We start from the raw sequence: 20,766 nt of genomic DNA, 5'->3' as shown, positions 1-20,766 counted from the left end.
CCAGCTACTCGGGAGGCTGAGGCAGGAGAATGGTCTAAACCCGGGAGGCGGAGCTTGCAGTGAGCTGAGATCCGGCCACTGCACCCCAGCCTGGGCGACAGAGCAAGACTCTGTCTCAAAAAAAAAAAAAAAAAAAAAAAAAATTTGTCATATTTTTCTCTTGCTAACCCATCTTTTGTTATAAGGGTATTGGCTGTGACTCTTGTTACAGGTAGGGAAAAGGTATTACCTTTTTTTTTTTTTTTTTTGAGACAGAGTTTCACTCTTGTTGCCTAGGCTGGAGTGCAGTGGTGTGATCTCGGCTCACCGCAACCTCCGCCTCCCGGGTTCAAGCAATTTTCCTGCCTCAGTCTCTCAAGTAGGTGGGATTACAGGCATGCACCACCACGCCCGGCTAGTTTTGTATTTTAAGTAGAGATGGGGTTTCTCCATGTTGGGCAGGCTGGTCTTGAACTCCTGACCTCAGGTGATCCGCCCACCTCGGCCTCCCAAAAGTTCTGGGATTACAGGTGTGAACCACTGTGCCCAGCCGGGAAAAGGTATTATCTTTTTGCCCCAATAATTGCAATGCATTGAAACCCATTAAATACGTTTAAGTCCATGAGTTCATAATGGTATTTCTTAAAAAATTAATTAGTTGCCTTTGGAGGTCACCTTTTGGAGCCAATTCATCTTTAAAATTGATAAATAAATCAAGCATTTACCCAGTTTCTCTATGTGAACTATACCATTAGGTAACCAAATAAGGGGAAATGTCCATTTATAAAAGTATTCGAGTAATAAATTAAAAAGAGATGATAAACCTCCATAGTAATGAAATATGATATTAGGGTAAACAGAAACTGGGTGAGGACTATGTGGCAACTATACTATCTTTGCAACTTTTCTGTAAATCTAAAATTATCCCAAAATAAAGTTTACTTAAAAAAAAAAAAAAAAGGCTAGGATGGCTATTAAACAAAAGAACATAATAGTAAGTGCTAGCAAAGACATGGAGACACTGAAACCCTCACACTCAGCTAGTGGGAATGTAAAATGGTACAAACACTATGGAAAACAATCTGGCAGTTCTTCAAAGACTAAACATAGCATAGTTACCCTATGACCCACAATTCTAACTCCTAACTATATACCCAAAAGAAATGAAAACATGACCCAGCCATCCCATTACTGGGTATATACCCAAAGGATTATAAATCATGCTGCTATAAAGACACACGCACACATATGTTTATTGTGGCACTATTCACAATAGCAAAGACTTGGAATCAACCCAAATGTCCATCAGTGACAGACTGGATTAAGAAAATGTGGCACATATACACCATGGAATACTATGCAGCCATAAAAAAGGATGAGTTTGTGTCCTTTGTAGGGACATGGATGCAGCTGGAAACCATCATTCTCAGCAAATTATCGCAAGAACAGAAAGCCAAACACTGCATGTTCTCACTCATAGGTGGGAATTGAACAATGAGATCACTTGGACTCTGGAAGGGGAACATCACACACCAGGGCCTATTATGGGGATGGGGGATGGGGGAGGGATGGCATTGGGAGTTATACCTGATGTAAATGACGAGTTGATGGGTGTTGACGAGTTGATGGGTGCAGCACACCAACGTGGCACAAGTATACATATGTAACAAACCTGCACATTGTGCACATGTACCCTGGAACTTAAAGTATAATAATAAAAAAAAAAAGAAAACATATGTCCATACAAAAACAAGTACACAAACGCTCATAGCAGCATTACCCATAATAGCTAAAAAGTAAAAACAACCCAAATGTCCATCAACTGATGAATGGGTAAATAAAAAGAGCTCTAACCATTCAGTGGAATATTATTCAGCCATAAAAAGAAATAAAGTGGGCTGGGCGTGGTGGCTCACGCCTGTAATCCCAGCACTTTGGGGGGCTGAGGCGGGCAGGTCACAAGGTCAGGAGATGAAGACCATCCTGGCTAACATGGTGAAACCCCGTCTCCACTAAAAATACAAAAAGTTAACCAGGCGTGGTGGCGGGCACCTGTAGTCCCAGCTACTTGGGAGGCTGAGGCAGGAGAATGGTGTGAACCTGGGAGGCGGAGGTTGCAGTGAGCCGAGATCGCGCCACTGCACTCCAGCCTGGGCAACGGAGCGAGACTCCTTCTCTAAAAAAAGAAAAAAAAAAAAAGAAACAAAGTGCTGGCTGGGCACAGTGGCTCAGGCCTGTAATCCCAGCATTTTGGGAGGCCGAGGTGAGCAGATCACTTGAGGTCAGGAGTTCAAGACCAAATGGCAAAACCCCATCTCTGTTTAAAAAAAAAAAAAAGAAATGAAGTACTAATACATGCTATGTTAAGTGAAAAAAGCTAGTCCCAAAGGACCATATATTATATAATTCTACTTATATGAAATGTCCAGAATAGGCAAATCCATAGAGAATGAAAGCAGATAGGAGTTTATCTAGGCCTGGAAGGGTTGGGAGGAAATGGAGAGTTAAAATGGGTATAGGGTTTCATTTTGGGGTGATAAATATGTTCCAAAATTACTATGGTTATGGTTGTACAACTCTGCGAATATACTGTAAACCACTTAATTGTACATTTTAAATGGGTAACTTGTATGATATATGAATCATATCTCAAAAAAGCCTAGATTAAACTAAATGGATGCACATTTGGGTGATAAAACTATCTTTAAAATGCAAGGAAATGGCCAGGCCTGGTGGCTCACACCTGTAATCCCAGCACTTTGGGAGGCTGAGGCAGGAGGACCACTTGAGGGCAAGAGTTCGAGACAAGCCTGAACAACACAGCGAGACCTGTCTCTATTATTTTTAAAAATGTAAGGAAATGATTGCAATAAAAATCAGTATCATGGTTGCTTTGTGGGGAAAGGAGCATGTTACAACTGCAGTAGGGCACACAAAGGGTTTTCTGGGGTAGTGGGCAAAATCCTATTTTTTGATCAGGTGGTGGAGCTATCCATTTGTTACGTGAGATATTCTGTGTCTGTGTTTTCTTTTACAATAAAAAAGTTATCAAAACAGACTCACAAGCAAATTTGTTTCAAACATAATGTGAATTCTCCTAGAATCCAATCTTACTATGGGCCAGGCACCAAGTTTGGTTATGTATAATATAAGAGATTATGCCTATCCTCAAGGAACTTAACTTTTAGTGAGAGGTTAAAAAAAAAAAAAAAAAAAAAGAGCTAGAAAAAGAACTAGCCCATGTTAAATATTAACTGACACAAAATTTACAATGTACTAAAAGATGTAGAATAGGATTGGGGGGCTAGGGAGTATATCAGAAAAGGAATTTAAGCTACATCATAAAAAGAGGATAAAAATGAGACAGAGAGATCTTTTTTTTTTTTTTTTTTTTTGAGACGGAGTCTCGCTCTGTTGCCCAGGCTGGAGTGCTGTGGCCGGATCTCAGCTCACCGCAAGCTCCGCCTCCTGGGTTCACGCCATTCTCTTGCCTCAGCCTCCCGAGTAGCTGGGACTACAGGCGCCCGCCACCTCGCCCAGCTACTTTTTTGTATTTTTTTTTAGTAGAGACGGGGTTTCACCATGTTAGCCAGGATGGTCTCGATCTCCTGACCTCGTGATCCGCCCGTCTTGGCCTCCCAAAGTGCTGGGATTACAGGCTTGAGCCACCAGGCCTGGCCATTTCCTTGCATTTTAAAGATCTTGCACCGCGAGACAGAGAGATCTTATGCAGGCTACATTATGCCCAGAGGCAAAAAAGAAATGAAGAAAAAATATTTTAGGACTTTGAGTAAGAGTAGATAATATTTATTGAGCATGTATCAAATCATTTAATCCTCACCACAAACCTACGAAGTGAGTCCTATTATTATTTCCATTTTATAGATGAAGTAACTGAGGTACAGAGACAGTCTGTACAGGGCATCAATGGTAGGTACAGTTGAAAAGGTACCCAGGGGAATGGACTGTGAATCCAGATCACCCGGGTTAGAATCCTGGTTCAGTTCTGCTATTAAGCAGCTATGTGATTTCAGGCAAATTACTTTACCTCTGTGCCTTAGTGTTCTACTATTTAAAATGAGAATGCTAATAGTAGCAACTTCATCACAGGGTTGTTGTAAAGATTAAATTATTTGATGTATATAAAGCATTTAGAACAGTTTCTGGCAAAAAGTAAGTACTCATTAATATTACATATTATTATAATAACAGAATAATAATTTCTAGGAAAAGCACATGAGAATTATCCTCCTCCATGTATTCCATTAAATCAGGTATTAAATTACATACTTCTATCTCTTTATGTTCAAGATTGATTATTTATATTTTAGGCTGCTGTTTTATGTTAGACTGAGATCATGCTACTTTTGAGGCAATTCTCCTGTTTCAGCCTCCCAAGTAGCTGGGACTACAGGCACACGCCACCACACCTGGTTAATTTTTGCACCTAAAACAGTAGAATTTAAAATTATTTGCCAGTCTTCACAAAGAGGGTACCATTTTTCCAGGAAATGGGAAACTCGGCAGTTCCTACTGCAACACTGGCAGAGTAAGATAAATGATTTCAAATATTTGCAGAATGTCGAGGCTAAAGATAAACAGAAGAGGGAACTCTGCTGAGGGCATGGCACAGCTTAAAGCAAATATAGATACACTCTGAGGGATGTCTGCATAGGTCTTCTGGGGCTGTGTTCATTCAACCCGTGAGAGCTGAGAGAGCGCAGCAGTAGCAGTAGCCAGCAATGCAGGTACCTAAAGAATCTGTTATGATATCTTTAAAGGTGTCCCTCTTCTTAGCCCCAACCTAGATGCAGAGGGCAGAGTGTGTCAGTATTAGGGTGACAGATATACAAGAATATACCAAGGGATAAAAGAGATACCTAGGAGGCTGGGCACGGTGACTCACGCCTGTAATCCTAGCACTTTGGGAGGCCGGGGCGGGTAGATCACCTGAGGTCAGGAGTTCGAAATCAGCCTGACCAATATTGTGAAACCCCGTCTCTACTAAAAATACAAAAGGAGTGATGGTGTGCGCCTGTAGTCCCAGCTACTCGGGAGGCTGAAATAGGAGAATTGCTTGAACCTGGGAGGCGGAGGTTGCAGTCAGCTGAGATTGTACCACTGCGCTCCAGCCTGGGCGACAGAGCAACACTCTGTCTCAAAAAAAAAAAAGAAAGATACCTAAGAAAGGCTGACAGGACCCCAAAATATACATACTTTCCATAAGAAGTATCTTTTAATACTAATTCTGGAGCTCTATACCAGCGTGTGGCCACATAGTCCGTATAAATGTCCCCAGGAGCTGCTAGTGTTCGTGCAAAACCAAAATCACAGAGCTTAGTAATTCCTGACTGGGATACTAAAATATTCTCAGGTTTTATATCGCGATGAATGATCTAAAAACAAACAGAATACAAAATACATTAAAATGAGATTTCATTATCCAGAACCTCTCAAAAATGATACTAAGAAAATCTAGCTAATTAAGATAGTAAAGCTATTTCCTTACCACATGCAAAGGATTAATTACACAATGCAAATATAGTTATATGTTTTCAATTCTTGCTCCATCCACCACCTCAAAATAAAATGAAGCTAAAAAAACAGACATAATACTAAAAAGGCAAATCACATTCGTGTAAGAAAAACCAAAAGAACTTAATGAGGCTGGGAGTGGTGGTTCATGCCTGTAAACCTAGTACCTTGGGAGGCCAAGGCAGGAGGATCACTTGAGGCCAGGAGTTTGAGACCAGCCTGTGTAACAGAGTGAGACCCTGTCCCAAAAAAAAAAAAGAAAGAAAGGAAAAGAACTTATTGAAATTTTACTTTCCTTTAACTCTATGTCCTACTCCAGTTCCGGCCCTTTCATGTCCTTCACAGCTAAACCTCTTGAAGACATTATCTGTACTCACAGTCTTCACTTTCTGACCCAGTCACTCAAGATAATTAACCTTCTCTTTTGCTCCTACATTGCATTAAACTTCTCTAGCCATAGGAAAAAAGTCATCTACATTTTTCCTACATCCAATAGCCATCTCTCCGCCCATATTTACTTGGTTTCTTAGCGTAAAAACAATGCCAACTGTTCCTCCATTCCTGGTTTCTCGGACCTAAAATGTTCCCAATCTCCTCCTATCTACCTGGCAGCGACTCTTTCTCTGTCTGTTTCTAAAACATAGGGTCCTTGTCTTAGGCTTTCCTCTCTTCATATATTGATATATATTGACCGCGAAACTCAAGTTTCCCGGTCAATCTCACGTACTCTCTTTTTTGGGGGGTGTGGGAGCCACTTTTGTCACTTGGTTATAGGGACAACACTCTTGGGCTTCTCCCCACCTACTGGCTGCTCCATCTCAATCTGATCAACTCTTTTTAAGAAATTATTTTTTAAAGAGATAGGGTCTTGCTCCATTGCCCAGACTAGAGTGCAAAGGCACAATCGAAGCTCACTGCAGCCTCAAACTCCTGGGCTCAAGCAAGGAGCCTACCACCTGAGACAATCCTACCACCTCAACCTCCTGAGTAGCTAGGACAAGCGCATGCCTGTAGTCCTACAGCCTACAGTATTAGGACTACTGGCTAATTAAACATTTTTTTCGTAGAGACAGGGTCTGGTTATGTTGCCCAGGCGGATCATGAGTGCTGGGCTGAAGCGATCTTCCCGCCTCAGCCTTCCAAAGCACTAGGATTGTAGGTGTGAGCCACCACACCCAGCCTGAATTACTTTTTAACATTTTGTTAATTTTAATTGATAAATTAAAATTGTATATATTATGTACATGTTGTTTTGAAATATGTATACATTGTAAAATTAGCAAAATCAAGCTAATTAACATTACCTCACATACTTATTTTTTTGGGGTGAGAACACTTAAATTCTACTCTCAGCAATTTTCAAGAATACAATCATTGTTATTAACTAGCTACCATTTTGTATAACAGATCTCTTGAACTTACTCCTTCTTTCTGACTGAATTTTCGTATCTCTTGACCAATATCTCCCCAACCACCTCCACTCTAGCCCGTGGTAACTACCATTCTACGCTCTACTTCTATGAGTTGCACTTTTATAGATTCTGTATGTAATTGAGATCACGCGGTATTTGTCCTGTGCATGACTTATTTCACTTACCATAACGTCCTCCAGGTTCATCCACATCATCACAAATGACAGGATTTCCTTCTATTTTTACAGCTGAATAGTGCTCCATCGTGTATACATACCGCATTTTCTTTATGCATTCATCCTTAATGGACACTTAGGTTGATTTTTTTTTCCTTTCTTTTTTTTTTTAGACGGAGTCTTGCTCTGTCACCCAGGCTAGAGTGCACTGGCATGATCTTGGCTCACTGCAACCTCTGCCTCCTGGGTTCAAGCAATTCTCCTGCCTCAGCCTCCTATGTAGCTGGGATTATGGGGACACGCCACCACGCCTGGCTACTTTTTGTATTTTTAGTGGAGATGGGGTTTCACCAGGTTATCCAGGCTGGTCTCAAACTCCTCATCTCAAGTGATTTGCCTGCCTCAGCCTCCCAAAATGCTGGGATTACAGCTGTGAGCCACTGCACCCAGCCTCCTTTGCCCATTTTTTATTTTTATTTTTTAAAGACACAGGGTTTCACCATGTTGCCTGGGCTGGTCTTGAACTCCTGGACTCAAACTATCCTCCCACCTTGGCCTCTCAAAGTGCTGGGATTATAGGCATGTGCCACTGCACCTGGTCCTTTGCCCAATTTTTAATCAGGTTATTTGTTTTCTTACTATTGATTTATCTGAGTTCCTTATATATTCCAGATATTAACCTCTTATTAGATGTATGGTTTGCAAGTATTTTCTCTAATTCTATGGGTTCTCTCTTCTCTCTATTGATTGTTTCCTTGGATATGCACACTTTTTTGTTTGATGTAATCCCATTTGTCCATGTTTGCTTCTGTTGTCTGTGCTTTTGGGTTCATATCCACAAAATCATTACCCAGATCCAATGTCATAGAACTTTTCCCAAGTTTTCTTCTAGTAGTTTTACAGTTTCAGATCTTACATTTAAATCTTTAATCTATTTTTAGTTTACATTTGTATAAGATTAATCTACTCTTATAGCTTTAGTAACTGTCCATATACTACTGATAATTTCAACATTTCTATGTCTAACAGATATTTCTCCTGGTTTCCACAAGAAGTGAAAGTCCACAATAAATCCCACAAACTAGGTACAGGTCCTTTAAATTCAGCAAATCTAAAACTAAACACATCTTCTCCCCCAAACCTACTGGTTCTCAACAATCTGCTATTACAGTGAATGGAACCACCACTTACTCCATAAATCAAACCAGAAACCAAGGGCATTTTTCTCCCTCCCCACACTCCCTTAACCTATCTACTGCTCTTCCTAGTTCAGGTCTCCTCAGCTGTCTCACAAAATTAATACACAAGTCTATCAGTTGGTCTCCCTGAATTCACATTCGTGCTCTCCAATTCAGTCTCCACAATGAAGTCACAGAACTATTTTAAAATCAGATGTGTGATCATGTCACTTTTTTTTTTTGAGACGGAGTCTCGCTTTGTCACCAGGCTGGAGTGCAGTGGCACAATCTTGCCTCACTGTAACCTCCGGCTCCCGGGTTCAAGCTATTCTCCTGCCTCAGTCTCCTGAGTAGCTAGGACTACAGGACAACAGGCACGCACCACAATGCCCAGTTAATTTTTGTATTTTTAGTAAAGATGGGGTTTCACCATGTTGGCCAGAACGGTCTCGATCTCCTGACCTAGTGATCCGCCCGCCTCGGCCTCCCAAAGTGCTGGGATTACAGGCATGAGCCACCGTGCTAGGCCTGACCATGTCACTTCTCTGCTTCAAGGATTCCTCATCCTGCAGGATAAATTTAAAACTCCCTAAAATGGCTTATAAGGCCTTGTGAGATTTGGCCCCTACTTATCCTCTTAACCTCCTTTCCCTAGCCTATAGAGTATTAGTTTCCCAATTTGCCAGGGTTTGTCTAATCTCTGTGCATTTGTTGATGCTACTCCAACTACTTGGCCAAGTCAGCTATTTCCTCAGGACTCAGCTTGTATGTTAGTATTAGATGCTCCTTCTATATGTTCACATCAATCTGCACTTTCCCCTTCATAGCATCTGTCATGCAGTACTGTTAACTGCCTGTTTACTTGTCTGAAACCCCCACTAAACCATAAGCTCCATGAGGGCAAGATGCACATCTGTCTTGTTCAATTAATACGTGTTCAGTACAGTGCCTAGAACAAAGAAGGCATTTACAAATTTTATCAAAAGAATTACAGAAGCACATACTCATCACCTGTAAAGTATCATAGCAGAAGTAGAAATGTCTCAGTGACAGAAATCTGGGATCTTTCCTTGTTTATACAACTTACTACCATAAATCTTTGAGACTGGCTCTTGTTCTGACTCAATCTCCCTCCATAAATAGCCAAAAAATTAATTTAGGGTAAGCCTTTCTAATTGAGCCACTTTAAAGTTGTCATCTGCCAAAATATATAAATCCTTTTTTACTACCACAATTTTCTTTTTTTCTTTTTTTTTTTTTTTGAGACTGAGTCTGGCTCTGTCGCCCAGGCCGGAGTGCAGTGGCCAGATCTCAGCTCACTGCAAGCTCCGCCTCCCGGGTTTACGCCATTCTCCTGCCTCAGCCTCCGGAGTAGCTGGGACCACAGGCGCCCGCCACCTCGCCCGGCTAGTTTTTTGTATTTTTTAGTAGAGACGGGGTTTCACCGTGTTAGCCAGGATGGTCTTGATCTCCTGACCTTGTGATCCGCCCGTCTCAGCCTCCCAAAGTGCTGGGATTACAGGCTTGAGCCACCGCGCCCGGCACTACCACAATTTTCATTGAGTGCCTACTATATGCCAGGCACTATTCCAAGACCTAAGGATATAATGTGAACAAAAACAGACATTAAAAAGCACATTAAGATACCGCTTCAGGGGCCGGGCATGGTGGCTCACGCCTGTAATCCCAGCACTTTGGGAGGCCGATGCAGGTGGATCATGAGGTCAGGAGATCAAGACCATCCTGGCCAACATGGTGAAACCCCGTGTCTACTAAAAGTACAAAAATTAGCCAGGCATGGTGGCATGTGCCTGTAGTCCCAGCTACTCAGGAGGTTGAGGCAGGAGAATTGCCTGAACCCGGGAGGCGGAGGTTGCAGTGAGCTGAGATTGTGCCATTGCACTCCAGCCTGGGTGACAGAAGGAGACTCTGTCTCAAAAAAAAAAAAAAAAAAAGTCTTTCTCTGATGTACAAAACGAAAACAGTAAAAAAATTTTTTAATTAATAAATGTCACCGGGCGCAGTGGCTTCACACCTATAATCCCAACACTTTGGGAGGCTGAGGCAGGCAGATCACCTGAGGTCAGGAGTTTGAGACCAACCTGACCAACATGGAGAAATCCCATCTCTACTAAAACTATGAAATCAGCTGGGCCGTGGTGGCACATGCCTGTAATCTCAGCTACTCAGAAGCTGAGGCAGGAGAATTGCTTGAACCCAGGAGGTGGAGGTTGCAGTGAGCTGAGATTGCGCCATTGCACTCTAGCCTGGACAACAAGAGTGAAACTACATCTCAAAAAAAAAAAAAAAAAAAATCATCATCTGAAATTTGGAAATATTAAGAAAAGAAAGTTTTAGCAGGGCTTGGGGGCATGCACCAGTACTCCCAGCTACTCGGGAGCCTTAGCTGGGAGGATTACTTGAACCCAAGAGTTCAAGGCTACAGTGAGCTATGATTGTACCACTGTACTCCAGCCTGGGCAACAGACTGAAACCTCATCTCTTAAAAAATATCTATATACACCAGGCATGGTGGCTCATGCCTGTAATCCCAGCACTTTGGGAGGCCGAGGTAGGAGGATCACTTGAGGTCAGGAGTTCAAGACCACCTGGCCAAAATGGTGAAACCCCATCTCTACCCTAAAATACAAAAATTAGCCGGATGTGGTGGCGCACGCCTGTAGTTCCAGTTACTCGGCATGCTGAGGTAGGAGAATCGCTTGAACCCGGGAGGCAAAGGATGCAGTGAGCCAAGATCGCGCCACTGCACTCCAGTCTGGGTGACAGAGTGAGATTCCATCTCAAAAATAAATAAATAAATAAAAATAAATAATATCTAGTCTAAAGAGCCACTTCACTCATGGCTGCCTTAATTCTCAAAGGTAATTAGCCTTACAAAATTCTGTGAGGTAAGGGACAGGGATAATTTTACTCCAGGTTCCAGATAAGAACAAGAGAATAAAAGAATGTGGGTACTTCTGTCTAGGCCTCCTTCTCTGCTGTTCTCCAACACTCCACAGATCTCTTCCATGCTTGGTGATGAGAACTACCTCTTATTTTTTCCTTCCATTTCTGGGAGAATGATCTATTCTTATCTCTTCAACCACAGTCTCTAAGAGGAAGATTCTCAAATCTGTATATTCAGTTCTGAAAACTTCCAAAGTCATGATATAATTGGTTAGCCACTATTTTTACTTAGAAATTCTCACTATCCCTTAAAATCCATCAATATATCTTAATGCAATTCCCACTTCTAAATTCAGTTATTGACAATGGCACTTCTGCTCTCCAATTAAAAATACAGTAATACTACTAAAAATACAAAAATTGTCCAGGCGTGGTGGCTCATGCCTGTAATCCCAGCACTTTGGGAGGCTAAGGCAGGCAGATCATGAGGTCAGGAGTTCGAGATCAGCCTGACCAACATGGTGAAACTCCGTCTCTACTAAAAATACAAAAATTAGCCGGGCATGGTGGCACGCACCTGTAATCCCAGTTACTCGGGAGGCTGAGGCAGGAGAATCGCTTGAATCCAAGAGGCAGAGGTTGCAGTGAGATCACGCCATTGCACTCCAGCCTGGGCGACAGAGCAAGACTCCGTCTCAAACTGAACTGAACTAAACTAAACTAAACTAAAAATACAAAAATTAGCTGGGCCTAGTGGCAGGAACCTGTAATCCCAGCTACTCGGGAGGCTGAAACTGGAAGAAATGCTTGAACCCAGAAGGCAGAAGTTGCAGTGAGCCGAGATCCTGCCATTGTACTCCAGCCTGGGCAACAGAGACAGACTCCGTCTCGAAAAAAATACTGTAATAACCTCTGATTTCACCCTTTGTTTTCATCTCTCTCATACCTAATTAGTTCCCAAGTCCTGTGATTTTCCTTTTGAAGTATTTCCATCCTATCCCTCTGCCATCCTTCCTCTCCTTCCCATTGCTACTATCTTAGTCCAAACCGTTACCACCCACACATCTAGACTGTCACAACAGTTTCCCGCCTGATCTCTCTGGGTCTCTATCTACTCATATCTTCTACTCTTGTTAAAATAAAATTAGATTTTGTTTTCATCTAGTCACAGCAATGCTCAAGAACCTTCAATGGGCTGGGTGGGGTGGCATGTGCCTGTAATCCTAGTAACTTGGGAGGCTGAGGCAGGAGGATCACTTGAGCCCAGAAGTTGGAGGCCGCAGTGAGCTATGATCATGCTACTGCACTCCCATCTGGGCAACAAAGCAAGATCCTGTCTCAAGAAAAACAAACAAAAAACAACAAAATCTGCAATAGTTGCCCAGGATCCTCAGGAAAGAGTCCACTCTCATGTGGATAAATTTCAAGGTTCTAGAAAATCTCTCCCCTGGGAACCTGTGTAATCTTATCTTCCTCTACCTGTTGTTCCCTGTAACCTGACTTAACAGCACTCTCTACAGTCCCCCACTCCGGTCTACTTCTATTTTCACAATGGTACCCCACCTGAATGCATTTTCTTCTCTATTCCAACAAAATCCTAACTACAGTTCAAAATTCTACTTATTTCAGTTTTACATCATCTTGGAAGTTTTCTACTGTCAGTTTAGCCCAGACTGATATCTCCTTTTATTCAAGAAACATTTTTAGAGTCTAATATAGACAAGGCTCTAAAAAGATACAAAGATAACACAACTATTCTTGACTCCCTACCAGCTTTCTTTTCTTTTCCTTCTTTTCTTTTCCTTTTCTTTCCTTAACACAACTATTAATTCTCCTGACTCCAAACCAGCTTGCTATATTTATTTATTTAACTTACTTACTTACAGGATCTTGCTCTGTCAACCAGGATGGAGTGGTATGATCATAGCTCACTGCTATGGAGCCTTGACCTCCCAGGCTCAAACAATCCTCCCACCTCAGCCTCACAAGTAGCTGGGAATACAGTATTGTGCCACGATGCCTGATGCCCAGCTAATTTATTTTTTATTTTTAGTAGAGACGATGTCTTGCTATGTTGCCCAGGCTGGGCTTGAACTTCTGAGCTCAAGTGATCCCCCTGCCTCAGCCTCTCAAAATACTGAGATTAGAGGTGTGAGCTACTATGGCCAGCCTACCAGCACTATCTGTTGAGCATTTAAAATGGGCCTGACACATTTTAAATGCTTTATACCTAGTACCTAATTTGATCTTTTAAAAAATCTGTGCCAGGTGCAGTAGCTCACACCTGTAGTCCAGCATTTCGGGAGGCTGAGGCGGGCAGATCACTTGAGCCCAGGAGTTTGAGACCAGCCTGGGTAACATGGTGAAATTCCATCTCTACAAAAAATTAGCCAGGTGTGGTGGTTGATAGAGGAGGAGCACCATCATCTCGGACAAACACCGAGATGTTTTAAGGAGAGACGGGAGAACTGCTTGAACCCGGGAGGCAGAGGTTGTGGTGAGCCGAAATCGCACCATTGTACTCCAGCCTGGGCAATAAAAACAAAACGTCTCAAAAACAAAACAAACAAAAAACCTGCTGAGCTAAAAGCTTACAAGCCAATGCTAAAGTCAACACTAAAAATCAAAATAGCTGTGATCTTTCCTCTTCCTTGATTTTTCATAGGTTAAATGACAAGGCCTCACACAGCTCAGCCACTTTATATCTCCTTTCTTCCCCTAAAGGCTTCCACATTTACTTGCTATTCCCCTGGCCTAATTTCCAGTTCCCAACGCTAAACTTGCCTTTTTTTTTTTTTTTTTTTTTTGAGGCGGAGTCTCGCTAAACCTCCCTTTATATGAGCAACTCTCCATTAAGCCACAGACCTGACTTCCAACGTTTTAATACTTTCTCTAATAATAGTGCCCCAGCTGACTACTGATTCTACTAAACATAATTATTGATACTGCCTTTACTATCCCATACTTGGTCTGCCTTACAGTTGGAATTACTGAGTGCTCAGTATTTTTTGGTTCTGCAACCAAAAGGTAGTGCTCCCTATTCCCTATCCCCATTTTCAGGATGTCTATTATTATTGTATAAAAAAATACTGTTAGCCACCTTCATAAAAATAAAACAATGTATAAGGAGCACTTATGATTCATATTCATCCTACAAATTGGCTTATTCTGAAGCACTTACATTATTACTGTGAAGATAGTCAATTGCTCGAAGGATCTGGAAGAGGTATTTTCTAAGTCGTTTACTCTCTAGTCCATGACAATAATGTTGTAACTCATCTAATACTGTGTGGTCAATAAATTCAAATACCAAATGAATTTTCTTTTTCTGTCTAAAAACTTCAATCAGATTGACCAGGTTTTCATGATGAAATTGCTATTGACAAAAGAAACAACACAAATTTTTAATTATTTCAAGCCTAACAATTTGTACATATAACATGTATAAATTTTGAAAAGAAACAGGAATATTCTTAGCTTTGTTCCATACATTTCTTTATCCTTTTCTTTTTTTTTTTTTTTGAGATGGAGTCTTGCTTTGTCACCAGGCTGGAGTGCAGTGGCACAATCTTGGCTCAGTGCAACCTCCGCCATCCCATTTCAAGCAATCCTCCTGCCTCAGCCTCCCGAACAGCTGGGATTACAAGCGTGCACCACCATGCCCAGCTCATTTTTGTGCTTTTAGTAGAAACAGGGTTTCACCATGTCGGCCAGGCTGGTCTCGAACTCCTGACCTCAACACAGGAGGTCCTGCCTCAGCCTCCTAAACTCCTGGAATTGTAGGTGTGCGCCATCATGCCCAGCCTATGTTCCATGCATTTCAACTGAAATTTCTCAACCAATGTGCTTCCAATCCTATTTTAAGAAAATTTTAATCCATTTTATAATCAATATTTACAGGACAAAGTGAGATATATTACTTTATCTCAAGTTGGCATTTGGTTGCTTATTAAAATAATTTAATGTACTATAACAGTATTCTCTTGAGAGACATCCTGCTATTTTTAAACTTGGTTTGTGGTTAAATTTAACACCCAAAATTTAAAAGGCCCTTATGTTTTCAAATGAGCATGGATTTCAACACGATTAAGTATGTGACCTGAATTTATATAAATTAATTAATCTCTAATTTTAATCCTAAACTCTAGAAAGTAAACCGTAAGTTCTAGGGGGCATCATAAATTCATTAGACTATAACAAAAGAACATCAAAATATATACGAAATCTTCAGATATGTGAACTACCAATTTATAACCATAGAAACTTTACATAAATATATAATTATTTGTGGGTAAACGATTTTTCGTTGTCTTTACTCTTCTATTAAACAACTAACCACCTTTTTAGACTGGTAACAATTATTGCTAAAATAATTTTAAAATGTAAATTATGCCCACGTATCAGCTTAGGAAACAAATGAGATTTAATATTGTATGCTACTTATTCTATTTTTCATCACAGTGACTTAATTATAATCAATTCTGAAATATGTAACCATTTTGTTCAAACTATCAAGAATATGTGTTCATTTAGCTAAGAATGAAGGGTTTTTTTTTTTTTTTTTTTTTTTTTTTTTTAAGAGAAAGAATCTTGCTATATTGCCAGGCTGGTCTTGAACTCCTGGCCTCAAGTGATCTTCCTGCCTCAGCTTCCCAAGTTGCTAGGACTACATGCATGAGCCACTGTTCCTAGCTCTAGAAAACTATACCTTTATGAAAATATATTTGCCTTTATTCCAAAAACGCAATGTCAATTTTTCTACTTCTCTGTAACTAATGAACAGACTAAAGTCCTTAAAACATGACTAGAGAGGCCAGGCGCGGTGGCTCAAGCCTGTAATCCCAGCACTTTGGGAGGCCGAGACGGGCGGATCACGAGGTCAGGAGATCGAGACCATCCTGGCTAACACGGTGAAACCCCGTCTCTACTAAAAAATACAAAAAACTAGCCGGGCGAGGTGGCGGACGCCTGTAGTCCCAGCTACTCGGGAGGCTGAGGCAGGAGAATGGCGTGAACCCGGGAGGCGGAGCTTGCAGTGAGCTGAGATCCAGCCACTGCACTCCAGGCTGGGCGACAGAGCAAGACTCCGTCTCAAAAAAAAAAAAAAAAAAACATGACTAGAGAAAAACATCCAAAATATAACGCCAGATTCCTTTCCTTTTTGCTCCAAATTTCCCTGGTTGGCAAGATGCCAGAGTGCTGCAGCAATAGCACACTGGCAGCGGTGAAAAGAATTGACTGCTGGCTGGGCATGGTGGTGCACACCTATAATCCCAGCACTTTGGGAGGCTGAGACGAGCAAATCACGTGAGATCAGGAGTTCGAGACCAGCCTGGGCAACATGGTGAAACTCCCTCTCTACTAAAATTACAAAAATTAGCTGGGCGTGGTGGTGGGCACCTGCAATCCCAGCTACTAGAGAGATTAAGATAGGAAAATTGCTTGAACCCAGGAGGTGGAGGTTGCAGTAAGCCGAGATTGTGCCATCACACTCCAGCCTGGGCGACAAGAGTGAAACTCCGTCTCAAACAAAACAAGAATTGACTGCTTTTGGACACTACAATATTAATCCTCTACTTAAGGAAAATTACTGGTTTCCTGTCCAGTCTTTATTTTAAAGGCAAAAGCAGTGAAAGTAGGGAAAGGGTAATATGAATAAGCATTGTAGAAGATCCATTCAGGGATGAGGGATTAGGTACAGTACTTACTCAGATAAACTGTGAAATGAAATTCCTAGAAATGCTCTAGTACCCCTCTTCAAGTTGTTTTTCTCCATTAATAGACAACTTTTCTACAGATATTCTCACTAATTACCCAAACTGCAATTTATTTAATGAAATTCTAGCACAAAAATTTAGTTTGGGCTGGGCGCAGTGACTCACTTCTATAATCCCAGCACTTTGGGAGGCCAAGGCAGGCGGATCACCTGAGGTTGGGAGTTCAAGACCAGCCTGACCAACATGGCACTGAGATTGCGCCATTGCACTCCAGCCTGGGCAACAAGAGTGAAACTCTGTCTCCAAAAAAAAAAAAGGTAATTTGAATTAAGTCATTATGACAAGTTTTTTAGACTAAGGATATTAACTAGTCCAAGAAATCTCTCTAGTGGAATTAGATTACATCAAATTTAAAATCCTATAAAAAGCCAGTGAGAGCCAGGTGTAGTGGCTCACACCTGTAATCCCAGCACTTTGGGAGGCTGAGGTGGGCGGATCACATTAGGCAAGGAGTTCGAAACAAGCCTGGGCAACACGGCAAAACCCCATCTCTACTAAAAATACAAAAATTAGCCGGGCATGGTCATACACGCCTGTAATTCCAGCTACTTGGAGGCTGAGGCATGAGAATTGCTTGAACCTGGGAGGCAGAGGTTGCAGTGAGCCAAGATCGTGCCACTGCACTGCAGCCTGGGCGACACAGTAAGACTGTCTCAAAACAACAACAACAACAATAACAAAAAGCCAATGAGAATAGTTAGGGTATCTCAAAATTATCTGCATAACAGTTGTTACAGTAAAATACATACTCAAGTTCATCTCTGTATTGTCACATACTGGTTAGTTTTACAAAATGATTAAGGAGAAAAAAAATAATCAGTTTAATTGCAACAGTTGAAGAGCAAGAGATACTGCCTTGGGGGAAAAAATCTCCTTCTAATCAGATTTTCATTCACAGTACACAATTGCCTTATTTATAGTATTATTACGTTTTAGGTCATCAGGACAGGAACTGATATCTTTCACAAAATCATAACATCTTTACTGACTAACTTTTCATTGTCTAGAAACAGAGCTGTTCTATTTATTTATTTATTTGTTTGTTTGTTTGAGACAGAATCTTGCTCTGCTGCCCAGGCTGGAGTGCAGTGGCGTGGTCTCGGCTCACTGAAACCTCCATCTCCCGGATTCAAGTGATTCTCCTGCCTCAGCCTCTTGTTTAGCTGGGATTACAGGCACCTGCCACCATGGCCGGCTGATTTTTTTTTTTTTTTTTAGACAGAGTCTTACTCTGTCAGCGGGACTGGAGTGCAGTGGCGCTATCTCAGCTCACTGCAACCTCCTTCTCCCGGGTTTAAGCAATTCTCCTACCTCAGCCTCCCAAGTAGCTGGGACTACAGGTGCACACTGCCATGTCCAGCTAATTTTTTGTATTTTAGTAGAGACAGGGTTTCATCGTGTTGCACAGGCTGGTCTCGAACTCCTGAGCTCAGGCAATCTGCCCGCCTCGGCCTCCCAAAGTGCTAGGATTACTGGTGTGAGCCACCGCACCCAGCGTAGAGCCATTCTAATAATCCACAGACGCCTAAAATATTTCCACAAATTAGGCCAGGCACAGTGGCTCATGCCTGTAATCCTAGCTGTTTCACAGGTCCAAGACAGGAAGATCACTTAAGCTGAGAAGATGGAGGCTGCAGTGAGCTATGATCATGCCACTGCGCCACAGCCTGGGCAACAGAGTGAGACTCCATTTCTAAAAAAAAGAGAAAGTAAGCAAATTGATCCATTATATCTCATACAGACTTACAAAGAAAGAAGAAAATATTATTTTTGTATCAGATAAAGACAAACAAGAACATCTGTGGCATATAAAACAGCTATACTATATCGTCAAGATCATAAACCTTAAAGGATGTAAATAGATTCAAATAAATAGAATATATCCATATTTAAATATTTTTAAAATCATTAGTTTTCTACCCAGACCCCAAGGAATGTTAATGCTCCTTTCTCCACACTCCTCAGTTGTTTCCTCTGGGTTTAACCGTCACACTTACATAGGATTCTATCTTGTTCCCTGATCTCTCCTGACATTGTTCCTCATTTCTAAAAGCCTATTGGTCATCTTTACTTAAATGTACTCCTGTCAGCTCAAATTCAACATTTCTAAAATCAAAGTAGTTCCCAAACCATGTCTCTTTTGAGTATTTCATATTTCTATCAATTGTAGCAATCACTGAACCTCAAAGAGACCTTTGATTCTTTCTATACTTTTTCTATAGTCTTCTATAGTCTTTCTATAGTCTTCTACACTCTTTCATGTCTTTTTTTTTTTTTTTGAGATGGAGTCTCACTCTGTTGCCCAGGTTAGAGTGCAGTGGCGTGATCTCGGCTCACTGCAACCTCCACCTTCTAGGTTCGAGCGATTCTCGTGCCTCAGCCCTCTACCTCTTACAAAATCAAGTTTTTGACTCCTTAGCCTAAAAGACTTTAAAATCTACCTCCAATTTACTGTTCTAATATACCTCTTTCCAATTCTGCTCAGAAAACTCTACAGGCAAATGTCTTTGCTCTTTGTCCTTTCCACTTTGCCCTTTATCCTTTGTCCCTCTCTAGTCTCTTTTGAGTTTATGTTGTTCCTCTAACCTAGAACACAACAGCTTCTCCCTCTTATCTAAACCCTCCACATCCTTCAAAGCCAAATTCATGTCCCAGTTCCTCAGGAAAACTTTCCCTACCAGGGAAAGGACTTTGTGTTGATTCCCTGGCATTTATTATGAGCCACTTTTTATTCAGTATGATTTTTTATATACTCTCCTTTCTGATTAAATTATAGAAGTCTTTAAGGGCAGGAACTATCTTTCACCTCCTTATATTCTCAGTACCTAGCACCATGCCTTGCACAAAGCAGAAATTTTTATTATTATACTTGAATATTTCTGAATAATTATTAAACAATATTGGCATAGCTTTTGTTACATACCCTAAAACACATATATCTTGTATCATTATAAAATTACAAAAGGTAGGCCGGGCGCGGTGGCTCAAGCCTGTAATCCCAGCACTTTGGGAGGCCGAGACGGGCGAATCACGAGGTCAGGAGATCGAGACCATCCTGGCTAACATGGTGAAACCCCGTCTCTACTAAAAAAATACAAAAAACTAGCCAGGTGAGGTGGCGGGCGCCTGTAGTCCCAGCTACTCGGGAGGCTGAGGCAGGAGAATGGTGTAAACCCGGGAGGCAGAGCTTGCAGTGAGCTGAAATCCGGCCACTGCACTCCCGCCTGGATGACAGAGCCAGACTCCGTCTCCAAAAAAAAAAAAAAAAAAAAAAAAAAAATTACAAAAGGTAGACAAGATAGCGTATTACACTTGTTTCTACATAATATGAATCAGTACATGTGTGAACTAAAATATTTTCATGCAATTTTTTATTCCATAACAATTTTTCTTTTGACTTAGATGATTAAGGCAAAAGAAGCAAACCTTTAGAAACTTTATTTCTCTCATCGCAATTTTGTTGACAGATTGTTCTGGTCTCTCATAAAATATCTTAATGGCCACTATCTGCCCAGTATTCTTATGTTTACATTTCATGACTGTTCCGTAACTTCCCTCTCCCACTTTTCCAAGGGTTTCATACATCTCCATTTTCAAGCTGGGCTTTTACTACTTTATAGAAATAAAGAAAGAAAATGGAAAATGTTAAACGTTTATACTTTTATTTATTCAAACTAGATAATGTATATGCACAATAAACTCATAGTTTAAAATATAGAGACATTAAAAAAAAAAAAGGAATCTTTTCCACTGAGCCTTTTTGTCTTTGGGAACCAAAGACTGCTTGAGTAAAGTGTCCTTC

General features: G+C 41.2%; 1 protein-coding gene across 26 annotated transcripts in view; it reads right to left on the bottom strand.

Moving 5' to 3' along the window:
- Positions 1-20,766, bottom strand: part of LOC105467141 (cyclin dependent kinase like 3) — a 151,394-nt gene that overhangs the window by 126,055 nt on the left and 4,573 nt on the right. For 10 of the 26 annotated variants that reach the window (XR_011624670.1, XR_011624671.1, XR_011624673.1 and 7 more), the window contains exons 2-4: positions 20,391-20,576; positions 14,369-14,563; positions 5,197-5,375 (exon numbers count right to left, since the gene is read on the bottom strand). The exons of 5 other annotated variants lie outside the window; for them this stretch is intronic. Coding sequence is in view for 9 of the 21 variants with exons in the window: in XM_071098444.1 (XP_070954545.1) it covers positions 5,197-5,375; positions 14,369-14,563; positions 20,391-20,555 (539 nt within the window). In the remaining 12 variants the exon portion in view is untranslated. Of the gene's footprint in view, positions 1-5,196; positions 5,376-14,368; positions 14,564-20,390; positions 20,577-20,766 lie in introns of those variants that run through there. 11 more of the 26 variants (XM_071098447.1, XM_071098453.1, XM_071098448.1 and 8 more) reach the window with 5 other exon arrangements.

The sequence above is a fragment of the Macaca nemestrina genome, chromosome 6, assembly GCF_043159975.1.
Source record: "Macaca nemestrina isolate mMacNem1 chromosome 6, mMacNem.hap1, whole genome shotgun sequence".
In the NCBI taxonomy this organism is placed as follows: Eukaryota; Metazoa; Chordata; class Mammalia; order Primates; family Cercopithecidae; genus Macaca; species Macaca nemestrina.
The sequence above is the reverse complement of the archived record's forward strand: the minus strand, read 5'-3'. Positions and strand labels throughout refer to the sequence as shown.